General features: G+C 42.4%; 1 protein-coding gene across 1 annotated transcript in view; it reads left to right on the forward strand.

Moving 5' to 3' along the window:
• LDAH (lipid droplet associated hydrolase) overlaps nucleotides 1-21,761 on the forward strand; it is a 231,525-nt gene that overhangs the window by 26,683 nt on the left and 183,081 nt on the right. The window contains exon 2 of the mRNA XM_065400744.1: nucleotides 19,524-19,685. Coding sequence (XP_065256816.1) covers nucleotides 19,524-19,685 — 162 coding nt within the window. The remainder of the gene's footprint in view (nucleotides 1-19,523; nucleotides 19,686-21,761) is intronic.

Raw genomic sequence — 21,761 nt, forward strand, 5'->3', positions numbered from 1 at the left:
CCCTCTGCCCCCACTCCCCCAGAGGCTGCAGGGACGTGGTGCCGGCCGCTTCCCAGAGCGGCGCGGGGCCCATGTCACCACAGGGGTGGCAATACCGTGGGCCGGATCCAAAGCCATGAGGGGCCGGATCTGGCCCCCGAGCCATAGTTTGCCCACTCCTGCAATAATAACTAGTAATTTTGTTTAATAGGGAGAAAGAATTAGAAAGGGATAAACCAGATAAGAAAGATAACCATGGTGGAATATTGGGAGGAAGAAGACGGGGACAGTGAGTCAGTTGGAATGGAGAGGACAAGGAGAATTTGCTGGACTTAGTAATTGTAAGACTAATGGTAACGAGAGAGGCGACTTTTGGTCCCGGTGGTTATAATTCTACCAAACATGAACGTGGAGGTATTGTGTTATTTTAACACCGGATCATCCATCTCCATTCTGAATACCAACATAGAGGGAGATAATCTTACAGCATCTGCCACCAGGAATAGAATCATGCTCGATACTGGATTTAAGAGGCAGCTCCATGTCCTGCTGAGTCAACCAATCACTATTACAATTGGGAGGCGAAATTTACAAAACTTATAATTTGGGTTGGTTGATTTGGGAACAGCAATCGTTTGCTATCAACTTATCTAGATATTTGCCTAGTTTTACAACAGGTTACATAAAAGTTTACCTCTAGAAATAAGACGTATAATGTGGAAATATGCCACTGAGGCTGAGAAAAGACTCTATTCCTGATGGAAGATGGTGAATTCCACATACAATCCTCAATTAAATCAAGTTGCTACATATATAATTATGGTGCAATGCCCAAATTGAATGGATATCTCCTATTGCAACACTGGGGTTAAATATTAATGCAACCAATAAAATACAAATTGTGGGCCATAAAACAAAATCAGACATGGAAAATTGTTGAACTTGAGGCTTGTATGGAGGAACGTGGAATTGGATATGTTTGCAATAACGATGCAATCATTATAAATAAAGAAAGAGGAAAATGCCATTATCAGTTAGATCCTTTTCCATTTAATGGATCAATTGTTGTATACATCAAAAGAAAATGTGTAAATGTATCAGAAGTTGGTGTACATTGTTTAAAGTAAATCATATATACAATATAACTCATAATCCTTATGAGAACAAATGCTTGTGTAACATTACCTCAGTTATTGGTTGCAATTTCAAGATCACATTACCCAAAATTGAAAATGAAAAAATTAAAGATCAATTCCAGCTATATGAAAGAATTGAATCGATACCTTTAGGATTAAATATGAGCTTAGTTAAGCAATTGATAAGCCACCCTGAATTGCAAAAATAATTACAAAAAGCTCAAGAAAATGCACAAAGAGTTATGATTACTGTTCACCACTCCACTAAGAAATGAAAACAAATAATTGAATATCTAAGAAGTGCTAAACACAACTGGTGGGAAGTGTTTTTGGGATGGTCTCCCACAACTACAGGATTTTAAAAAATAATTCCACACCCTATTGTGATAATATTGGCATTTCAAATTATAATGGTTATTATGCTCATTATTTTGGTGGGCTGGATCAAATGGAATTTCAGGCAGCTAAAGCATATGCAGACCCTCAGTCTTAAAAGAAATTACTATGGCACACAGGCGAGTGTGACCAAAGTGAGAATCAAGAGTGGTGAGGAATCGTGCCAGTACGAAGACATGTCAGCTCGGTTTCCTACAAAGGAAACCCTTGAGCCAACACTGAACAAGACCACACACTTATTGGACTCACAAAATTATGAAATGCTGGATTTATAAAGAAGTTTGCAAACCCAGCAAGGAGGGGACTGTAACGAGAGATTTTGCTTTGAATGTTCTGAGATATCTTGCAGCACCTTAACAGAGGATTGCAGAAAAACCCCAGAGGGGGTTTAAAAATACCATAAAATTCACTTCTCCCAGTTGACATAATTAGGATGGTGACAGTATCAGAACACTTTGGTTTGCATAAAATGATAATTACTTTTAAGATTAAGACTCTAAATAAGTAGAAATTAATGATAGTTTAAAAATAGAAAATCCAACATGGCAGATCAAAATCATAGAATCATAGGACTGGAAGTGATCTCAAGAGGTCATCTAGTCCAGTCCTCTGCACTCATGGCAGGACTAAGTATTATCTAGACCCTCCCTGACAGGTGTTTGTCTAACCTGCTCTTTAAAAACTCCAATGATGGAGATTCCACAACCTCCGTAGGCAATTTATTCCAGTGCTTAACCACCCTGACAGTTAGGAAGTTTTTCCTAATGTCCAACCTAAACCTCCCTTACTGCAATTTAAGCCCATTGCTTCTTGTCCAATTCTGGACTTCTCCAATTTGTCCACATCTTTCCTGAAATGTAGCACCCAGAACTGGACACAATACTCCAGTTGAGGCCTAATCAGCACAGAGTAGAGCAGAAGAATTACTTCTCGTGTCTTGCTTACACTACTCCTGCTAATACATCCCAGAATGATGTTCACTTTTTTTGCAAAAGTGTTACACTATGGATTCATATTTAGCTTGTGGTCCACTATGACTCCCAGATCCCTTTCTGTGGTACTCCTTCCTAGGCAGTCATTTACCATTTTGTATGTGTGCAACTGATTGTTCCTTCCTAAATGCAGTACTTTGCATTTGTCCTTATTGAATTTCATCCTATTTACTTCAGACCATTTCTCCAGTTTGTCCAGAGCATTTTGAATTTTAATCCTATCCTCCAAAGCACTTGCAACTCCTCCCAGCTTGGTATCATCTAAAAACTTTATGTGTACTCTCTATGCCATTATCTAAATTGTTGATGAAGATGTTGAACAGAACTGGACCCAGAACTGATCCCTGTGGGACCCCACTCATTATGCCCTTCCCACATGACTGAAAACCACTGGGATAACTACCCTCTGGGAATGGTTTTCCAACCAGTTATGCACCCACCTTATAGTAGCTCCATTTAGGTTGCATTTCCCTAGTTTTTTTATGAGAAGGTCATGCGAGACAGTATCAAAAGCTTTACTAAATTCAAGATATACCACATCTACCACTTCTCCCCATCCACAAGGCTTGTTACCCTGTCAAAGAAAGCTATCAGATTCGTTTGACACGATCTGTTCTTGACAAATTCATGCTGATTGTTACTTATCACTTTATTATCTTCTAGATGTTTGCAAATTGATTAATTATTTGCTCCATTTTCTTTCCGGGTACAGAAGTTAAGATGACTGATCTGTAATTCCCCAGGTTGTCCTTATTTCCCTTTTTATAGATTGGCACTATGTTTGCCCTTTTCCAGTCTTCTGGAATTTCTCATGTCTTCCATGTCTTTTAAAAGATAATCTCTAATGGCTCAGATATCTCCTCAGTCAGCTCCTTGAGTATTCTAGGATGCATTTCTTGAGGCCCTGGTGACTTGAAGACATTTAACTTGTCAAAGTAATTTTTAACTTGTTCTTTCCCTATTTTAGCCTCTGATCCCACCTCATTTTCACTGGCATTCACTATGTCAAAATAGCAGAGACAGGAATGATGTAGTTTAAATTTAGAGTGGAAAATTCCAGAAGGTTCCAACAGCGTATGTTTCTCTGACAGAAACTTTCATTTCTATTTCCCTTTAGTAAAAGTGTTATCTTAAATGAAAAACATGCACTGTCTTGAAATGTGACCATCGTATGACTGCGATTGGGGCATTTTTGGGGCCGAGGGTGAAGAGGTAGAGGTGTGTGTGCGCTGGGGACTGAACTGGGGTGGCCAGAGATTTTGTTAAATTAAAAGCGCTATCATAGGTTAATTTAATTGGCATCTACGTTTTAGGGTAACAATGCCATGTAATTTTTAAGTCCTGTACCATATTTACTTTACAAATTACACCCAGGCAATAGCACAGGCTTTTAACTGATAGTGTTTTCAATGTATATCACTGCATCTAGCTTTCTGCTGACAGTCAAGATTTGTAATCCGGGGACTACAAAATAGTACTTTGATCAGGAGTAGACTAGGGCCCAGGTTGCCCTTTGAACTTTTTGATAAACTGAGCCTCAAAAAAGGAAGCAAGGTAATGCCAGTCATCAAACTATGGATTCCAGAAAGGGAAACTTTAGTCAGAGCTGCTCATAATTCTCAAATGTCCCTCATTTGAAGGAATGTTATTCATTATAATCCCAAGATTACTACAAATTTTGTGTCCACTCCCTTTTATTGCTAAAACTAATTAACAATGAATAAAAAATATGAAACTGAAGATATAGAAAGAGGTCCTCATATGAAAGGAAGGAATCCCACAGCATTTTAAGTTCTCTGCATGAATAATTTTTGTGTCCCTCTTTTTGAGTCTGTCACATAGTGTTTTGGGGCCTTGACGGGTTAAAAAGTACTGCCAGTCACCCTGGGGCAGGTCCCAGACAGGACACCTTCGGGCACTGCTAGTCACTGGAAGGGGGCATGCAGGTTGCACCAGTGGGGTTTCTTTTCCCCTGTGAGGATATGCAGGCAGTCAGGCCATGCTGCCAAGGGCTCTTCGCAGGGGGGCAGTAGGGTCACGCGTTGGGGTGCCAGTGCCCCTGTGTGGGATATGCAGGAGGGTGCCAGGTGCCTGCTGCTGTCCCCGAGGGCTACGCCAGCTGCCACCATGGGGACCCTATCCCAGGGACCTAATTCCAGCTGTCACCGGGGCGCCCTGGTGGGGGGAGAGGGATGCGCTGCCGCCATCATATCCCTGGACGCCCATCCCGCCCAGTGCTTCTGGAGAGACGCGTCGCGCGGCCGTGACACAGCGCGCGCCAGGCTTCCCCGCCCCGCCCCGGTCTCTGAGCTTTCGCTGCCGGACGGAAGAAGCCGGGACGCACCCTCCTTCCGCCCGGCCTGGCAGACGCTGCTCGGCAGCCGGCGCGTGCAGCCCAATGACCGCGGACATGCTGGGCGCGGGGGAAGGTACGTGCTGGGGGGGTCCGGCCCGGGGCTTTCCATCCATGCTCCCGAGCGGGGCGGCCCGCTCGGCTGCTGCCCAGCGCTTTCCTACTAGGGCGGGGCCCTGACCCCGGCCTCCCGTGCCATGCATGGGGATAATGCAATGGGAGCTGCCGTGCAGGGGACCCTGCTGCCTGCAGGGTGGTCAGTGCAGGGGATAACGGTGCTGCTGGTCTCCTGCTATCAGATCAATTCCAGTTCAAGATAATACCCAAAGAACGGCGCACGCAAAGCACTGCTCGTGCAAAGAGCAACACTTCTTTGCAGGCTGGTGCTGCATGTAGACGATTATCACAGCGGAAGAAACAACACTGCCTTACCGAATGATGTTGCATGCAGTGTATTCTCATACAACAATGGTACAAGAAAAAAATACTAATTGTAGCAATGTATTGCCTACAATAATAGTGCTGGAATAATACATCATAGAGTAATATTGTGTACAGTAATTCTTACACAATGACGATGCAGATATACTAATTGTAGAATAATGCTGCATTAAATTTCTCATGTTATAACAATATTGCAAGAACTAATTTTATGCAGTTAGGCATTCAGTAAAATCAATGTAGTAATAATGTTACTAGTCGTAATATTTTTTCTGTGATATTACTAATTCTAAAGGTAAAATCTCTCAGAATATTTGTTATGTAAGTAGTCTCTTAAATGTACATGATGCTTCTATAAAACAAGAAGAAAAACTCCATGGCCCAAGTCCCTATAAACAAAAGGTGGGACTGACAAAGGGACTTAGGCGTTGCAATGCTGAGCATCACACAGCATTTTACTTTTAGATGTCTAGAAAATCACAGGATCAGCACTGAGATCCACTAAGCCAGGGGTCTCAAACACACGGGCTGCATTATTTCCTGCGGCCCACCATAGGCACTGACTCCACCAGCAACCAAGCTCCCCTCTCTCCCCCCCAGCGCGCTGCCTTCCCGCTCCTCCGCCTACCTCCCACCGCTTCCTGCCACCGAACAACTGTTTGGTGGCGCTTAGGACTTTCCAGGAGGGAGGGGGAGGAATGGGGATGCTGCACACTCAGGGGAGGAGGCGGGGCTGGGGCGGGGATTTGGGGAAGGGGTTGGAATAGGGGCAGAGAGGGGGCGGAGTTGGGGCAGGGCCTCATGGAAATGGTGGAGTGGGGGCAGGACCGGAGGCAGAGTGGGGGGCTTGAACCGAAGTAATTATAAAAGTAAATGCATGTTTTGTCATTTGAGTGAGGTGCATTACTGAGTGTTTATATTTTATTAAAACCCCTCTTCGCATTACAGTTTTAAAAAAGTTAATACATTGACTTTTAATAGCATACTGTATTACTCTTAAAGCTTTTAGTGATGCGGCCCTCGGGCCAATGTAGTAGTCCTCATGTGGCCCTCGTGGTGATTTGAGTTTGAGATCCCTGCAGTAAGCCAAGTCAGGAGCCTAGGCTCCCTATACAATGCTCAGGGAGAGAGAGGCAACTTAGAACACAATGCACAAAAGCTTGCTCACTAGGGGTGAAGCTCCCTAAACTAGCCAATGGGAGACACCAATGGCAGGGATGTGTCCTAAGCCAGTAGTTCTCAACCAGGGGTATGTGTTCCCCTGGGGCTACTCAGACGTCTTCCAGGGAGTATCAACTTATCTAGATATTTGCCTAGTTTTACAACAGGCTACATAAAAAGCATAGCTAAGATGATATCCTTCGGCCCATACCGCTTCCCACAGCCCCCATTGGCCTGGAATGGCGAACCGCGGCCAGTGGGAGCTGTGATCGGCCGAACCTGTGGACAAACCATCCCGGCCCGCCAGCAGATTTCCCTGATGGGCCGCGTGCAAAAGGTTGCCGATCCCCGAATTAGTGCATGAGTCCTGAAGCGGAGGTGAGTTTGTGCTCAAAAAGAAGGGCAGGGAGTGGAACATGTAGTAAAAAAGAGAGAGGGGAGAAGGCTTCAGATAGAGGATACTTGAGAGAGGAAGAATGAAAACTAAGGTTGAGAATGAGGGCCACATTCTCTTTTCCTGAGATAGGAGAGATTGATTTGCCACCAGGAAAATAATTGCTAATGAAGAGGGATGGAAGTTAGGCCCAAAGTAAGAGTTAAATTGAAGCATCTATAACTCTGCAGTATGATAATTGCTTCCCCTCCTGCTACTCCTTGTAAATCACCATCCCCTCTTAAGACAGAGTGAGAGAAGAATTGTCTTCTGTCCTTTGTGCTCCAAACTTCCTCTCTTAAAGCATTGACCACTCTTTCACTCAGATCTCTCCATCAAACACACTTTTCTCTGATAGAAACTTTCATTTCTATTTCCCTGTAGAAAAAGTGTTCTCTTAAATGAAAAACATGCACTGTCTTGAAATGTGGCCACTGTATGACGGTGATTGGGGCATTATTTGGGCCGAGGGTGAAGAGGTAGAGGTGTGTGTGCGCTGGGGACTGAACTGGGGTGGCCAGAGCTTTGTAGGGTCCCTGTAACGGGAGGAGCCCAGTGGTTGTGCCAAGTTATTGGTACATAAAGGGCTCTCCATCAGTACAGCTGGCTTGGTGTGCTGGAAAGCTGAGCCATCAGCTTCAAGCATGGATGCCTGGGCTTGAATATATCGCGCCCAGGAGCAAAGTCGTAGGAGTTGAGTCTCGTTGCCAAGGTAGTGGCATGTAAACGACTCCCAGTGACATTACTGCCTTGAAGTGCGAAGGAAACCCTTCAAGCAACAGTACCGTAGTACAGAAGCACTGAACTACTCTCTACTTCAGGCCACCTGCTCAGCTGCAGTATTCCCACATACAGTCTCCCTTTACCCCCACCCATGGATCATCAGAGCAGATAACTTCTCTCCTCCACCTCTGATATACACCGCACTCTTCAACTCGTATCCCATTTTTCTCCCATCTCTGTCATACACGTCCCTATTTGTTATCTGTATAGTGGTAGTACCTAAAAGCTGCGGTCGTGGACCAAAACCCCATTGTGCTAGGTGCTGTGCGCCCTCACAGCTTCACTTGCACATCATGCTTCCTCTTCCCATAATTCCAACACAGATGTCCCCCATGCTTCTCTCAGGGCCCACAGCAACCCCACTTGATCCCTGCTGCTACTCATCATGCTCCCTGTCACAGGGTGGCTGGCCCCTCTCTATGAAGTAGGTCCAGCATCCCTGTACCAGAACAGTTCTCCCATTTGGCCAGCTAAGAGGGCGGGCTAGCACCTGGGGTCTATGGAGTATCAGAGACACAGCTAGTGAATAGAATCAGTGAGGAAAGGGTAGCGGAGAGCTTCCAGAGACTGTATGTTTGGGACCTAGGAGAAGGCTGAAGGTAGGAGAGCAGCAAGAGGGGTTTGCTGAGTGGTGGTCCCCAAGTCAGAGAACTAGAGATAGAGGGATGAAGGCAGGAGGACCAGTAGCCGAGGGAGGTGCCTGCTGGTTCTAAGCCAGAGAGCTGGAACCAAGGGCCAGAGAGGGCTGAATGCGGGGCAGCAGCAGAAGAGTTCACCTGCTGACCTCTCCAGGGGCGGAGAGCTGAATCCAGAGGAACTATGAGAGGGCAGGAGGGGTAAGGGATGCTCCCCTGGCAAGGAGGCTCCCCAGCAGAGAGGCTGTGAGGGTTCTCATTGGGAAAAGTGGGGTTGCACTCCAGTTGGAAGGGTGAGGGTGGCTGTTCTGGTACAAGGACAGGGGAGGATTGACAGAGAGTGTGAGCATGTTTGAAGATGCCGGTGTGTGATGTATGGGATGTTACTGGATGAGATGTTGGGTGGTCTTAATGACTGTTTGCACTGGGGTGAGAAATGAACTATATGTGTTGAGACTTCATTCAGGATTAAATAAACTGTGTCTGGTAATAAACCGTGCGGATGGACTAGACTAGAGGATAAGCTTGCATGGAGTTATTGGGTTATCTGAGAGAGGAAACTGAGGCACAGATGCCTGTCAGGCTGTGTTCTGCCACAGAAGGGTGCTCCAGATGGGGCTGCCCAGTCACACTCCTCTCCCATGTTTAGCTCTTAAACGTTTAAACCAATTGACTCTGGTACTACTGAGTCTGGGAGGGAAGTAGGAGGGGCATGGTAAGCAGCAAGAATATGCCCATGTTTGGGATGAGAGTGGAAATATGTGGGCTGTGGGTGGTGGAAGGGGAGTTATTTGAGGTTTATGAGAGGGGTGTTGGATGCGTTTACTGCTTATTTCCTTGCTTTTCATGGTGTGTTTGGTTGATATGTGGGATACAACATAATTTGACACCACACACAAACAAAAATAAAATAAAAATGGTTAACTTTTAAGTCTTTCTTCATAAGTACAGCTCCTGTTGTTGTAGTGGTGGGACTGAAAGATGTGCAGAAAGAAATCCCCTATTTGTCCACAGGCAGCAACAATGTGAGCTTCCCTGCTCTGCTTTGCCAAAGTGCTTTTGTGCCCATTCAAATATTGGCCTCTGCTGAGACTGCCCAAAGAGAACCACTGGTAGTTTTTTTTCACATGGACATTTGTTCACAAGAACTGGAGTGAGACCAGCTATTCATTATGGCCCTGATTGATAGTAATGGCTTTATTTCATTCACCACCGATCTTGGTTGGATGTGAACCAATAATTGAAAGGTGAAGAATTTATATTTGGTTGAAAATCCTCTGAGTGATTCTTGCAAGTTAAGCCTGCAGCCAAGTAATGGCATCACATAGCAGCTTGACTGTAATATCAGATAGAGGGGCAGTTACTATACGTGGAAAGGGAGATTGTTAGGGCATAATTCTTATTTCACTTACATTATTGTAATTTGGACTAGATTAAAGGTACATCAGTGTAAATGGGCGGAAAACTGGGTAGATAGTAGAAATGACAATCTCCTCCTGGTGGGTAACTGGATTCCCCTAAATACTATAATCTGTCATCTAGAGTCAATGGAGCAATCCGGATTTATGTCAGCTTTACATGTAGCCCTGATTTTTTGTTTTTGTTTTGTTTTTACAGGACCAGGTTAAAAAAAACACCCAAATTTCTTCGCTGACAATATTCAGCAGCCTGGAGCTAAAACCATGGGCTCATGCAATATTATTACTGAGGATTGTTTCACGGGCAGTTTTTATTAGATACTAATTACAAGTGTTTGGTATAAGTTCTTATCTGCTTAATTGTCTTTCCTTCTAGCATCCATTTTTGCTTCCAAGCTGATACTACAGCATGCACGTGCTATAAAATCAAAGTCCTGCTGTATTAAAACTGTAGCAAAAAAAAGGCACTGTAAGCAACAAGACATGTTTCTGGTCTAACAATCCAAACTAAATTTGTTGCATTCCTTCATTTTTGGTCTGATTCATGAACTGATCCCTCAAATCCTATTCATGTCAGTGGTCCTCATTCATGTCCCATTGGAGTTCTCAAGTGAAATTCTGGCCCCAGTGAAGTCAAAAGGAGTATTGCAATTGACTTCACTGGGGCCAGAATTTCACTGCTCCTATGAGACTTGCTTCTGTGAATAAGATATTGTAGGATTGGATTATATGTAAACTCTTCAGAACAAGGCAGCTAGACCAGATTTTGAACTCTGTTGCCCAAGTGTAAATCCCAGCTAATACCACTGACTTTCTAACAAAGCAACTACAATGTACTGAAGTTTGTAGATTTGTGAGTGTTGAGCAATTTAATAAAGCAAGGGTAATGCATCCTTTATTTTGACAATCATTAGGTTTAATTATTTATGTACTGGTCACTCGGTTGCAGAATATTTGAAAATAATGCAGAAGAATGAGCCCTTCCTTGAGTTACTGTGCTATTGAAGAATCTTTGAGGAATGGGGAGGAATTACTATTTCTATTTGCATATTTGCCAGATGTTGATTAGCAAGGATCTGCTGTAATTAAAACATAAGTATATTTGTCAAAATAAATTAGCAAAGTTATAGTGCAATATCCTTGTTCCACTTCCTGCATTTTTTCACAGATTTTGCACAATTCAATAATTTGCAAAGGGACTTCCAATCATTACTATGAATTTGTAAGATCTGTTTTATTTCTTAATGATTAAGTCAAACCCAGAAAAAGTTTTAAACTGAACCGTTTTTAAAAACAAATTGTTTTTCTTCACTCAAACTCTTTTGGTCGTATGCAGTTGCTTATTGTGTCTTGCAACTTTATTTTAGAAAAATGTGTATTGACACAGTTGTTCATTTTAAAATAAGTACGAGCAAAGCATTGTATTAACTCACACTATAGAGGAGATATAAGAAAATGACTGGGAAAATCAGGTTTTGGTCCTACCGAATCTGTTAGGGTTCCTTAAAGTAAACTGTGAAACAAAAACCAAAAAGTGTTGACTGTGCCTTTCACTGCACCTTGGATACTTAAAATCAACTTCATGATCTTTTGTGGGTAAATCAGGGCCTGGTGTTGGGAACTCTGGGTTCTATTTGTGTCTTTTAATATAGGATTCTTCTGCCCTTTAGAAAGTCATGTCTGCCTTCTATTTTACAGAGAGAGAAACTAACACCACTCACCTCCTGTGGTTGCTATGAGGCTTCATTCATTCATATTTGTAGAATGCTTTGAGATCCTAATATAGAAGATGTTGTATGAGAGTAAAATGTACAATGAATCTGTAAGCCCTTGGGACTTCATGCTTATCGCTGTGCTGCTTAACACACCCACACAGAAATTCAGGACAGCAGTGGAGAACAGAGCTCAGATGCTATTGCTGAAAAAGTATGCAGGCCACCCATACCCCTTGAGCTATCAGAAACTCTTCATTAATGCTATTTAAAAGAAAACATCGCTCTCCCTCCCCCTCCCCCATTCATTGCAATGAAAATTTAATTTGCTTACAGTCTAGTTCTGGTCAGGGCCGGCTCCAGGCACCAGCTTACCAAGCAGGTGCTTGGGGCGGCCACTTCGGAGAGGGGCGGCACGTCCAGCTGTTCGGCGGCAATTCAGTGGATGGTCCCTCACTCTTGCTCGGAGCGAAGGACCTCCCTCCGAATTGCCGCCGCAGATCGCGGCTTTTTTTTGGTTTTTGTTTGGCTGCTTGGGGCAGCCAAAACCCTGGAGCCGGCCCTGGTTCTGGTGGAACTCTGGACCTCATATAATCTGTATTGCTGACTCATTGTTTCAATTTAAATTGGAGCCTACAATCTGTTTTTCTACTTATTACCCTCATTTTCTTTTGATATTATGCTTTATGTACAGTACTTAGATTCTCTGAAACAGCACTTCATGAACATTTAAGTAAGTTTACATTTCTGTATCACTTACACCTTTAAGTAGAAAACAAGTATTTTTTTCCTCCATCCAGATCTTGGCCTTCTCTACACACAGTTTGAACTGTGATTTAATTAAAATCCAGTTTAGACATTGATGTAGTTAAATTGGTGCAGTGCCCCTTGGTATAGATATTCTTATTTCAAATTAAAAGTGTCCACACAAAGGGTGGCTGCACCAATTTCACATAAATTGATTTAGTACTCCAACTGTGTTTAGACCCGTCGTTAATGTTTTAAGAAAGGCCTGAGATCTAGATCTTAGATTGGAAGAATGTAAGGCCTAAACTAATGCCCATTGAAGCTAATGATGGTTTGCTCATTGATTTCAGTGAGCCCTTGACTGGCTCTGTTGTATTTCAATGGAATGCATAGGACCAGCATTAAAGGTATTAACATGACTCTGTAACTGTCCAACATTAAACAGTTTTAACCAAGGTTCAGCATTTGGTATACAGCAGGGGTAGGCAACCTATGGCACACGTGCCGAAGGCGGCACACGAGATGATTTTCAGTCGCACTTACACTGCCCGGGTCCTGGCCACCGGTCCGGGGGGCTCTGCATTTTAATTTAATTTTAAATGAAGCTTCTTAAACATTTTAAAAACTTTATTTACTTTACATACAACAATAGTTTAGATATTTATTATAAACTTATAGAAAGAGACCTTCTAAAAACGTTAAAATGTATTACTGGCACGTGAAACCTTAAATTAGAGTGAATAAATGAAGACTCGGCACACCACTTCTGAAAGGTTGTCAACCCCTGGTATACAGAAACCTCAACCTGCTCAGTGTCATGGCAAATACACCATTAAAAATATTTAAAACCCTTTATTAAGGATACAGAAAAAAGAGGGAGGGAAGAGAAAAGGTTAAAGCATTTGAAATATAGAGTATTAAAAGTAAGGCTTTTATTTTAACAACATCCCTTGTTTCCTTTCTCTTTAGCTGGAGAGAGTCTTCAGATGGGAAAAAAACCCTTAGCTGGTAATAACTGTCCTTTTTTGGGGAAAAAGAGAAAACGTTACTTGAGATGGGCTGAAACTGTTGTTATCGCGGTTGTTGTTTAAAGTCTGATTCCATTTCCTAGAAGATAGAACAAGGCAAACACGCATAAGAGGGGAGAGAAAAGAGCAGAACAGCAAAGATAGAAAATGCAGCTTCTACCTCTGGTATTGACTCTTTGTAGTAGCGAAGGTGTAGTAAAATACAGGCACAGTGCATGGTTTTATCAGCCATTCTGAGACCTGGCAAACTTGTACTATTATCGAGCTATTTAAGACATTGCTTTTAACTGCCTCTTTGGTCATATGCTTACAGCAATGTTGCAAAATATACGGGCTGTTTTGGCTAAACCGGACTTCAGTTAAACAGGAGGCAAAAGGAGAGAGATAGGAAAGAGAAGAAATAAGGTGGGGAAGGAAAAGGACATAAGGTGGGAAGGTGGGGAGAGCGACTAAACCTCACATGTGAGATGGTGTTTGGGATTTAGCCAGAGTTGGTGATGTCAGTTGAGTTGTGTCTTGATTCCGATCTGGTCAAGACATCTCCTGGGATTAGGATGATGAAGGCCCAGTGATGTTATGCTGGATCCTGTGGTCCCAGGAAATGTTGGAGGATGAGGTACATAAGAACATAAGAAAGGCCGTACCGGGTCAGACCAAAGGTCCATCTAGCCCAGTATCCTGTCTACCGACAGTGGCCAATGCCAGGTGCCCCAGAGGGAGTGAACCTAACAGGCAATGATCAAGTGATCTCTCTCCTGCCATCCATCTCCACCCTCTGACAGACAGAGGCTAGGGACACCATTCCTTACCCGTCCTGGCTAATAGCCATTAATGGACTTAACCACCATGAATTTATCCAGTTCTCTTTTAAACTCTGTTATAGTCCTAGCCTTCACAACCTCCTCAGGTAAGGAGTTCCACAAGTTGACTGTGCGCTGCGTGAAGAAGAACTTCCTTTTATTTGTTTTAAACCTGCTGCCTATTAATTTCATTTGATGACCCCTAGTTCTTGTATTATGGGAATAAGTAAATAACTTTTCCTTATCCACTTTCTCCACATCACTCATGATTTTATATACCTCTATCATATCCCCCCTTAGTCTCCTCTTTTCCAAGCTGAAGAGTCCTAGCCTCTTTAATCTCTCCTCATATGGGACACGTTCCAAACCCTTAATCATTTTAGTTGCCCTTTTCTGAACCTTTTCTAGTGCCAGTATATCTTTTTTGAGATGAGGAGACCACATCTGTACGCAGTATTCAAGATGAGGGCGTACCATCGATTTATATAAGGGCAATAATATATTCTCAGTCTTATTCTCTTTCCCCTTTTTAATGATTCCTAACATCCTGTTTGCTTTTTTGACCGCCTCTGCACACTGCGTGGACATTTTCAGAGAACTATCCATGATGACTCCAAGATCTTTTTCCTGACTTGTTGTAGCTAAATTAGCCCCCATCATATTGTATGTATAGTTGGGGTTATTTTTTCCAATGTGCATTACTTTACATTTATCCACATTGAATTTCATTTGGAGGTGAAATTATGGAGGTGGGCCGTCATAATGGAAAGCTCACTCCTTTCTAGACTTTCAGTTGATAATAATAATAATATTGAGATATACCTATCTCATAGAACTGGAAGGGACCTTGAAGGGTCATGGAGTCCAGCCCCCTGCCTTCACTAGCAGGACCAAGTACTGATTTTTGCCCCAGATCCCTAAGTGGCCCCCTGAAGGATTGAACTCACAACCCTGGGTTTAGCAGGCCAGTGCTCAAACCACTGAGCTATTCTTCCCCCCCTGATAATAGTTGCATCCGCCTCCCAAAGTCTCTCTTTTTTAAAGGACCCCAAAAGGAAGTGATGGCTGGAATTGCCCATCCCTTCATTATTTTGTTCACCAGTTAGGCCTCATTTCCGACTCACCATATTTGGTTCCCGGATTTCCAGTTCCACACTTCTTTTGTTTACCAGACATCATCTTAACACAGTCCTCGAGTTATCTCAATAGGCCTTTTCATTTGGTTTAATTCAGTCTTTGTCTCGCTTTTGCACCTTTTCCCATCGACATTCATTGTTATAAGTAATTGTGACACTTTATGAACTTTCACTTGTTTTTCACAGTTGAGCTTACATTTAGGGTAAACTTGTAGGCCCATTTATCACAGTAGCCCCTGTGATGGTTCTCAGGGAACCCAAGACTGAGAGTCATCTTGTTAGCCCTCTGCCTATAGTATGAGAGGGTCTTGCTTGTGCTTACCTGGGTGTTGGCTCCTTGACAGCACCAGCTTGTTAATCACCCAAGCACACTCTTCTGGGCTATGCCAGCTCTTTCTTTGCCTTTTGGATTAACAGTGGGTGCACTGCAGTCCCTGACTTCTTTTGAAGTGTTTCCCTGTAGTGTTCAGCCCTTTCTCCACTGAACACAAATACCAGGTCTGCTGACCCCAAAGGACCACTATACACACCAGCTTGTAGAATTCAACTCAGGATTATCACCTTGCTTAATGTTACAGCACATAGATATATGAATAGTGAAAACGAGAATAGGTTTATTATCAAAGATTTAAATGTTAGTGAGTCAGAATATTGGCAACAAAAGGTTGCATATAAAACAAAATCATAACATGCTTTCTAGAGACTAAACTTTAACAGGTTTAAAAGGAAGTATTTCTTCACACAACGCACAGTTAACCTGTGGAACTCCTTGCCAGAGGATGTTGTGAAGGCCAAGACCATAAAAGTGTTCAAAAAAGAACTAGATAAATTCATGGAGGATAGCTCCATCAATGGCTATTAGCCAGGATGGGCAGGGATGGTGTCCCTAGCCTCTGTTTGCCAGAAGCTGGGAATGGGCAACAGGGGATGGATCACTTGATGGTTACCTGTTCTGTTCATTCCCTCTGGGGCACTGGCACTGGCCACTGTTGGAAGACAGGATACTGGGCTAGATGGACCTTTGGTCTGACCCAGTAGGGCTGTTCTTATTTAAGGTTAACCTCCTATCTCAAGAAATGTATCTCACCCCCAAAAGTCCTCTGCAGCATTTCGACCAAGGTTGGCTGATATCCCATTTTCATCAATGTAAACGCATTACCCATTTACTTCATAAGTGTAGGAAAAGAGCGTGTCTTCTTTGCCGTCTCCTTATACTCCCCAAAGTTTGTCTGTACATAGAGACAGTATAACCACTCAGGGCTTCTTTTTCCTGAGTGCTCCTTCTCTGTTGACTTCATCTGTAAATGGGTATCCATTATGTTAGTTTTCAGTGTTTGATTTACATCTGACACAGAGAAAGGTGAATAAAGATCTCTTGTCTGACAGAAAACCTGTTTGTTTGTTTTTTAATTCTTGTGGTGGCTCATACCTCGATACCCTTAAGACCTCACATGGCATTCTTTGGTGAATCAGAATATACATACCAGAATCAGGACATTGCTGTAACCTCTTTGCCAGTTGGCATTAAGGATTTCTTGGGTAACATCCCCCAGTGATGATATATGTATAAAATAACATTGAAACAGGGCCAGGCTTATGACTTTACAAGTCTTTTGGTTTGACAAATGCACCTGCCATTTCTTGATAAATGATCCTTCTGGCAAACATTCGTGTGTATGTCATAGTTCATGTTGATGACATTTTTATTCATAACTAGTGAGTTGATGAACACACACACCTTTTTGACTAATATTACAGATGTGTCTAGAGGTGAACAAAAGCTCCTGGTTAACAAAATTGTTCAGTTCCCAGGTGACAGCCACTTGGATACTAGAAAGTGTCTAAATGATGAATATACGTATTGGTTGTTATGTTTGCGTGGCCCTTATATTTTCATATTATAGTGCATTGTTTTCTTTTCCATTGCTGTATTCAGACAATTAAAGAATTAAGAAAACACATTGAAATTAAATTTTGACACAGATATATAATTTGAACAAGCCAACGTAGCTTTAGACGATGAAGACCTTTCCTTGTATCCTATAAATATTCCCAGACAAAAACGACATTATAGTGGAAGTGAGGTTGAGGGTACACACAAGGCTGGGAGGCAGGGTACTGAACTGTGGCCTAAGAAATGTGGATTCTATTTCCAGTTTGACCATTGACTGGCTGTGATGTTGGGCAAGTAACTTCTCCGATGCTTTCCTCTGCCACCCTTTATCTGACTTGTCTATTTAGATGATAAGGTCTTCAGGGTAGGGACTGTCTCTTACTATCTGTTTGGACAGCACCTACCACAATGAGGGCTCTGATCTCAGTTGGGCCTTACTTGAATACAAATTATAGATGATGATGGTAACACACATCAGTATGTCATGCTGATATCACCTCCCATTCCGTGTTTAGTGAAATTGGTATGTTAGTCTTGTTGAGCCTGTCATGGGGTGCACTCACTGCAGGTGGAGCGCTGGGGATTAGCTCTTTCCAGATGTGAGGCCCCCTTGTGCTGCTCACTGCACGCCTGGCTGCTGCTTTCTCTCTCACTCTGAGGCTCAGGGTGCTCCCTCTTTGTGACTTGGCCCTCCAGTCACCTCACTGTGCATGTTTCCCCGTTCCGGGGTAACAAAGGCTTTCCTTACCAGCAGTCTTAGGCAGTCTTCCCATTCACTGCCCCATGGTACTGCTTCCCCAGGGGCTGGTAGGGGAACCCAGGCCCACCCTCTATTCCGGGTTCCAGCTCAAAGACCCTCTAATGAGCAACTGAGGTCTGTCCCATTCTGGACCTTACTGCCTTTCACCTGAACCTTTTCTAACCTTCTGGTTTCCCTCCTTCCCTGGGTTTGTCAGAACTCCCTCCTCCCTGTAGGCTACTTGTTTCTATAGCCCCAAATAGACCTCCCTTCTCCCATAAAGTGATTGCAGAATACTTCCCTGCAGCCCCTCTCTGTTATATCAGCTCCCTGGCTTTATAGAAGCCCTGACTGTTGCTGCACAAGTGAGCTTCCCCTAATTAGGGCCTTTCTCTCGGCCTAAATTCTTCCAGTTTGTAGCCTAATAGGTTAATTGGCCTAACTGGCTTCCATAAACCCCATCAGGGTAAGTGTGGGGTGTCCTGTAATGCCTAAGGGGGAAAATATTCTCTCTCCTTTTTTCCCCCCCAGTTTGTTTTTAGTGTACAGTTGTGCCTAACCAATCAACTGTTTCTTTCCTTTTAGACAAGGATCTGCCACCTGGGTAGAACTTTGCTCCCACACATAGCTCCCTGGAGTTCCATGGCCTGCTTGCTTGGATCTGAATGCAGGATCTGGTTCTTAGCTAGTCAGTTTTCCACTGTTACTTTTGTTTTGGGACTTTGCACTCAGTTTCAGGGGAGAGGAAAACATTCTTTAAAAAGTTAGGAATCTGTCATGTAAAATCCATAATAACTGACAAAGGGAACTCGGAGACAGAAGCAGTAACTTAAAGTACTTAAGACCAGATTTGATGCTGACAGCTTCACTTTAACGGTGATGCTGTGTTACTTCTGTTACTTGGTCAGTACTGTCCACTTGCAGTCATGTCTTGTCTTGTTATACAACATGTATCATCTTCAGTATTAAAGTTTTCCACTTGTGGCTCTCAAAGCACTTTATAAACATTGTCATTTGCCACAGCTCTCCTTAACTCTCCTTATCACCATTCTATGATTGTATGGTGTGAGAAACTGAGGCACAGAGAAGTTATTGAATGATTTGCCCAAGAAGTCACACAGGGAGTTTGGAGCAAAGCATCTTTTGTGCATTAGCATAGAACCCAGTTGTCTTACTATGGCCACAGTTCAGGAAGGTACTTAAGCACATGCCTGGCTTTAAGCATCTGAGTCAGTGGGGTTACTCACATTGTTGAAAGTTTATCTTGTTGAATGAGGACCTCCTTGTCCTGTTTTAGTAAATATAAAGTAATCCTTCTCTGTTATCTGTTTCCTGCTATTGGACCCAAAGTAAAAACTGTAAATATATAGCTTTGGGGGTGATTTCTCCTTGTCCAGAAAACCCCCGTTAGTCTTTGCACTAGCAGCTTTGCAATATGAGATGTATTGTAAGATGGATGGATCCAGAGGTGTAGCAGGTGTAACAGTTGTACTGTGTTATGCCCTGATTGATCAATGTGTATGTCAGAGTCATGCACCCCCAATTTAGTGGCCTCTGTATCTTTATACAAATGTCTACAATATACTGTCACTGAATCAGGTTGTTGTTTAGTTGAACACTGGACATGGGAACTGGGTTTCTTTGGTTATTTATGGTTTAATGATCGTGTGTGTAGTGCTGTGGTGCTAATTATACATAGATAATTACTGATATGTTATAACAGCCTCTTGTTCTGTTTAGCAGAGAGCACAAGACCAGGATCAGAAGAGCAGGTCCCTCTGTATGAAGAATTTATTTACTGTTGTGGAGCTGCTACTCAGGTCTTAAAGTGTGGGCCCTGGAAAAACCTCTTGGAAACTGAAAGTAAAACTCTCCCCAGGCTCTTATTTCTGATTATTCCAGGTAAGTTTAGAAAAAATGCAAAGCTCTAATTAAAAGGACACTGGCAGGTTAAAATTAAATATGACAAAATTACCCAATTCGTCACACAGGGAGTTTGAGGTAGAGGCAGGAGTAGAACCCAAACTCCTGATGCTTTAATCACAAAATCATCCTTCATCTGTTTTTTTATGATCTGTATTACAAGTAGTGCTTTACATGAATAAAACTGAAAATTTACAAAGTGTGATGTGCTCCTTATGCTGTTCTCTTGCTTTCTGCATCATATTTATCTTGTAAAAAGCAACAAACTAACAGATGTTAGTCTATAAGGTGCCACAGGACTCTTTATTGCTTTTTACAGATCCAGACTAACACAGCTACCCCTCTAATATTTACCTTGAACAGTTGAAGCAGGCAGGGCAGTTTTGCTTCTCTTCCTGGTCAGTTTCACTTTGCAGCTCTTGTCCTTTAGGGTAATGCTGCCTCGTCAGTCTTGCACACATGTCCAGTGGATGATTAAATTCACAGGGAAGAGTTTCAATTGCAATTTAAAAGAAAATAATTGATGAAAATAATTTCTTCTTATGTGAGTTTTGTAATATTTTTCTTTAAAAAATCCTATATTTTCAGCCTAAACTACCCTTTACATCAACTGATATAACAAATATCCAAGATTATTACTTAAATTACATTATTAAATTTTGTACAAACAAAACTGTTAACACTTGCCAGATTAAATAGAGTTAAGATTTAAGAGCCAAAATCTAGCTTCAATGAAATCAACGGGAGTTTTGCCATTGACTTTAGTGGAAGCAAGAGTTGTTCTCCAGTGATCCAGTATAGCACGACAATTATAATTATGTTGAGTGACTTCAATAGTGATTGCTTATATTGGCTTGGGCGGCAACTATTTTGGTACTTTTAACTCTCTTCTCTCCATCACAGTACTGTACTTTAGAGATAATGTTAATTGCCTGAGAAACAGTGAAGCAATGAATGACCCTTCTGGTTTTCCAGTTCCTTTTCATGTGTTTGACTAAAAAACCTCTTTATTTGTAAGTATACTCTGGTGCTATAAATAACTACTCAGGGGCAAGTTCAAAAAAATTAATAATTGTTTGGGGTATGGTGTATTTGGAACAAGTTGCATTGTTAAAAATAGATGCTCTGATCTTACTTCAGTGGTAGTTGGCCTCTTAGCATCAGGGCTGTAAATGTTCAATTGTGTGAAAATACATTAAATATGTATTATTTCTGGACTGTGATTGGTGAAAATCATATTGTATATTAAAAAAAACACCCAATGCCTTAAAAACTTTGTGTCCATTTCTGTAGCAAAAAAGCATGCTGTTTCCATTGTTGGATTCTTATGCAAGGTTTTGGAAGCCTCCCCAAAAGTTGTGTGTATTTGATATTTCTGGGCTATCTCTTTGGGACTTGGGCACTACATTTTGTGTGGTACCTACTGGAGTTGGATAATCATGTCATTTTAACACATCAGCTAATGTTAAAACTATCACTATTTAACCGATAGTTGAGAAATAATGCTCCTAATAAATAAAAATCAGATGTTGCCACCTTTTCAAGGGTGAAGTAAGCACCAGCTAACACAAATAAGAGTGGCAGAATCTGTTCCTGCAATGACCTCTGTATGGGCAGACCCCCACTGAAGTCAGCAGAGCTCTTCAAAGGAGCAGGATTGGGACCCAAGTCTGTAGCATGCAGTCTGCTTTCAGTGGATGTACTTCTGGAAGGCCAAAACAGATCTGCCAAATTAAATAAGTGTTGTCCCGTGTTGTAGATGCTTTCCTGAACATTGCTCCTGCGTTCAAGTGGTGAAGATGGGAAAAGAATTGTTATGTGTGAGGCAGTGGAGTGGCAGCACTACATGATATAGTTTCCGAGAGAACCATTCTGCAAAAACTTCGTAAACGTCTTTTGGCCAAAGGAGCAGAAGTGAAATGTTCATAGCAACATTTGTCCTTGCGGTCTGGGAGGCTTTACTAACAGCTGATTCACGTTTTTGCCATTTATTTTCAGTACAAATTGGAAGTTCCCCTGACTGTGAAAACAATTTTTTTAAAAAGAAACAGGTTG

This window comes from Emys orbicularis, chromosome 3, assembly GCF_028017835.1.
Source record: "Emys orbicularis isolate rEmyOrb1 chromosome 3, rEmyOrb1.hap1, whole genome shotgun sequence".
Taxonomy (NCBI): Eukaryota; Metazoa; Chordata; order Testudines; family Emydidae; genus Emys; species Emys orbicularis.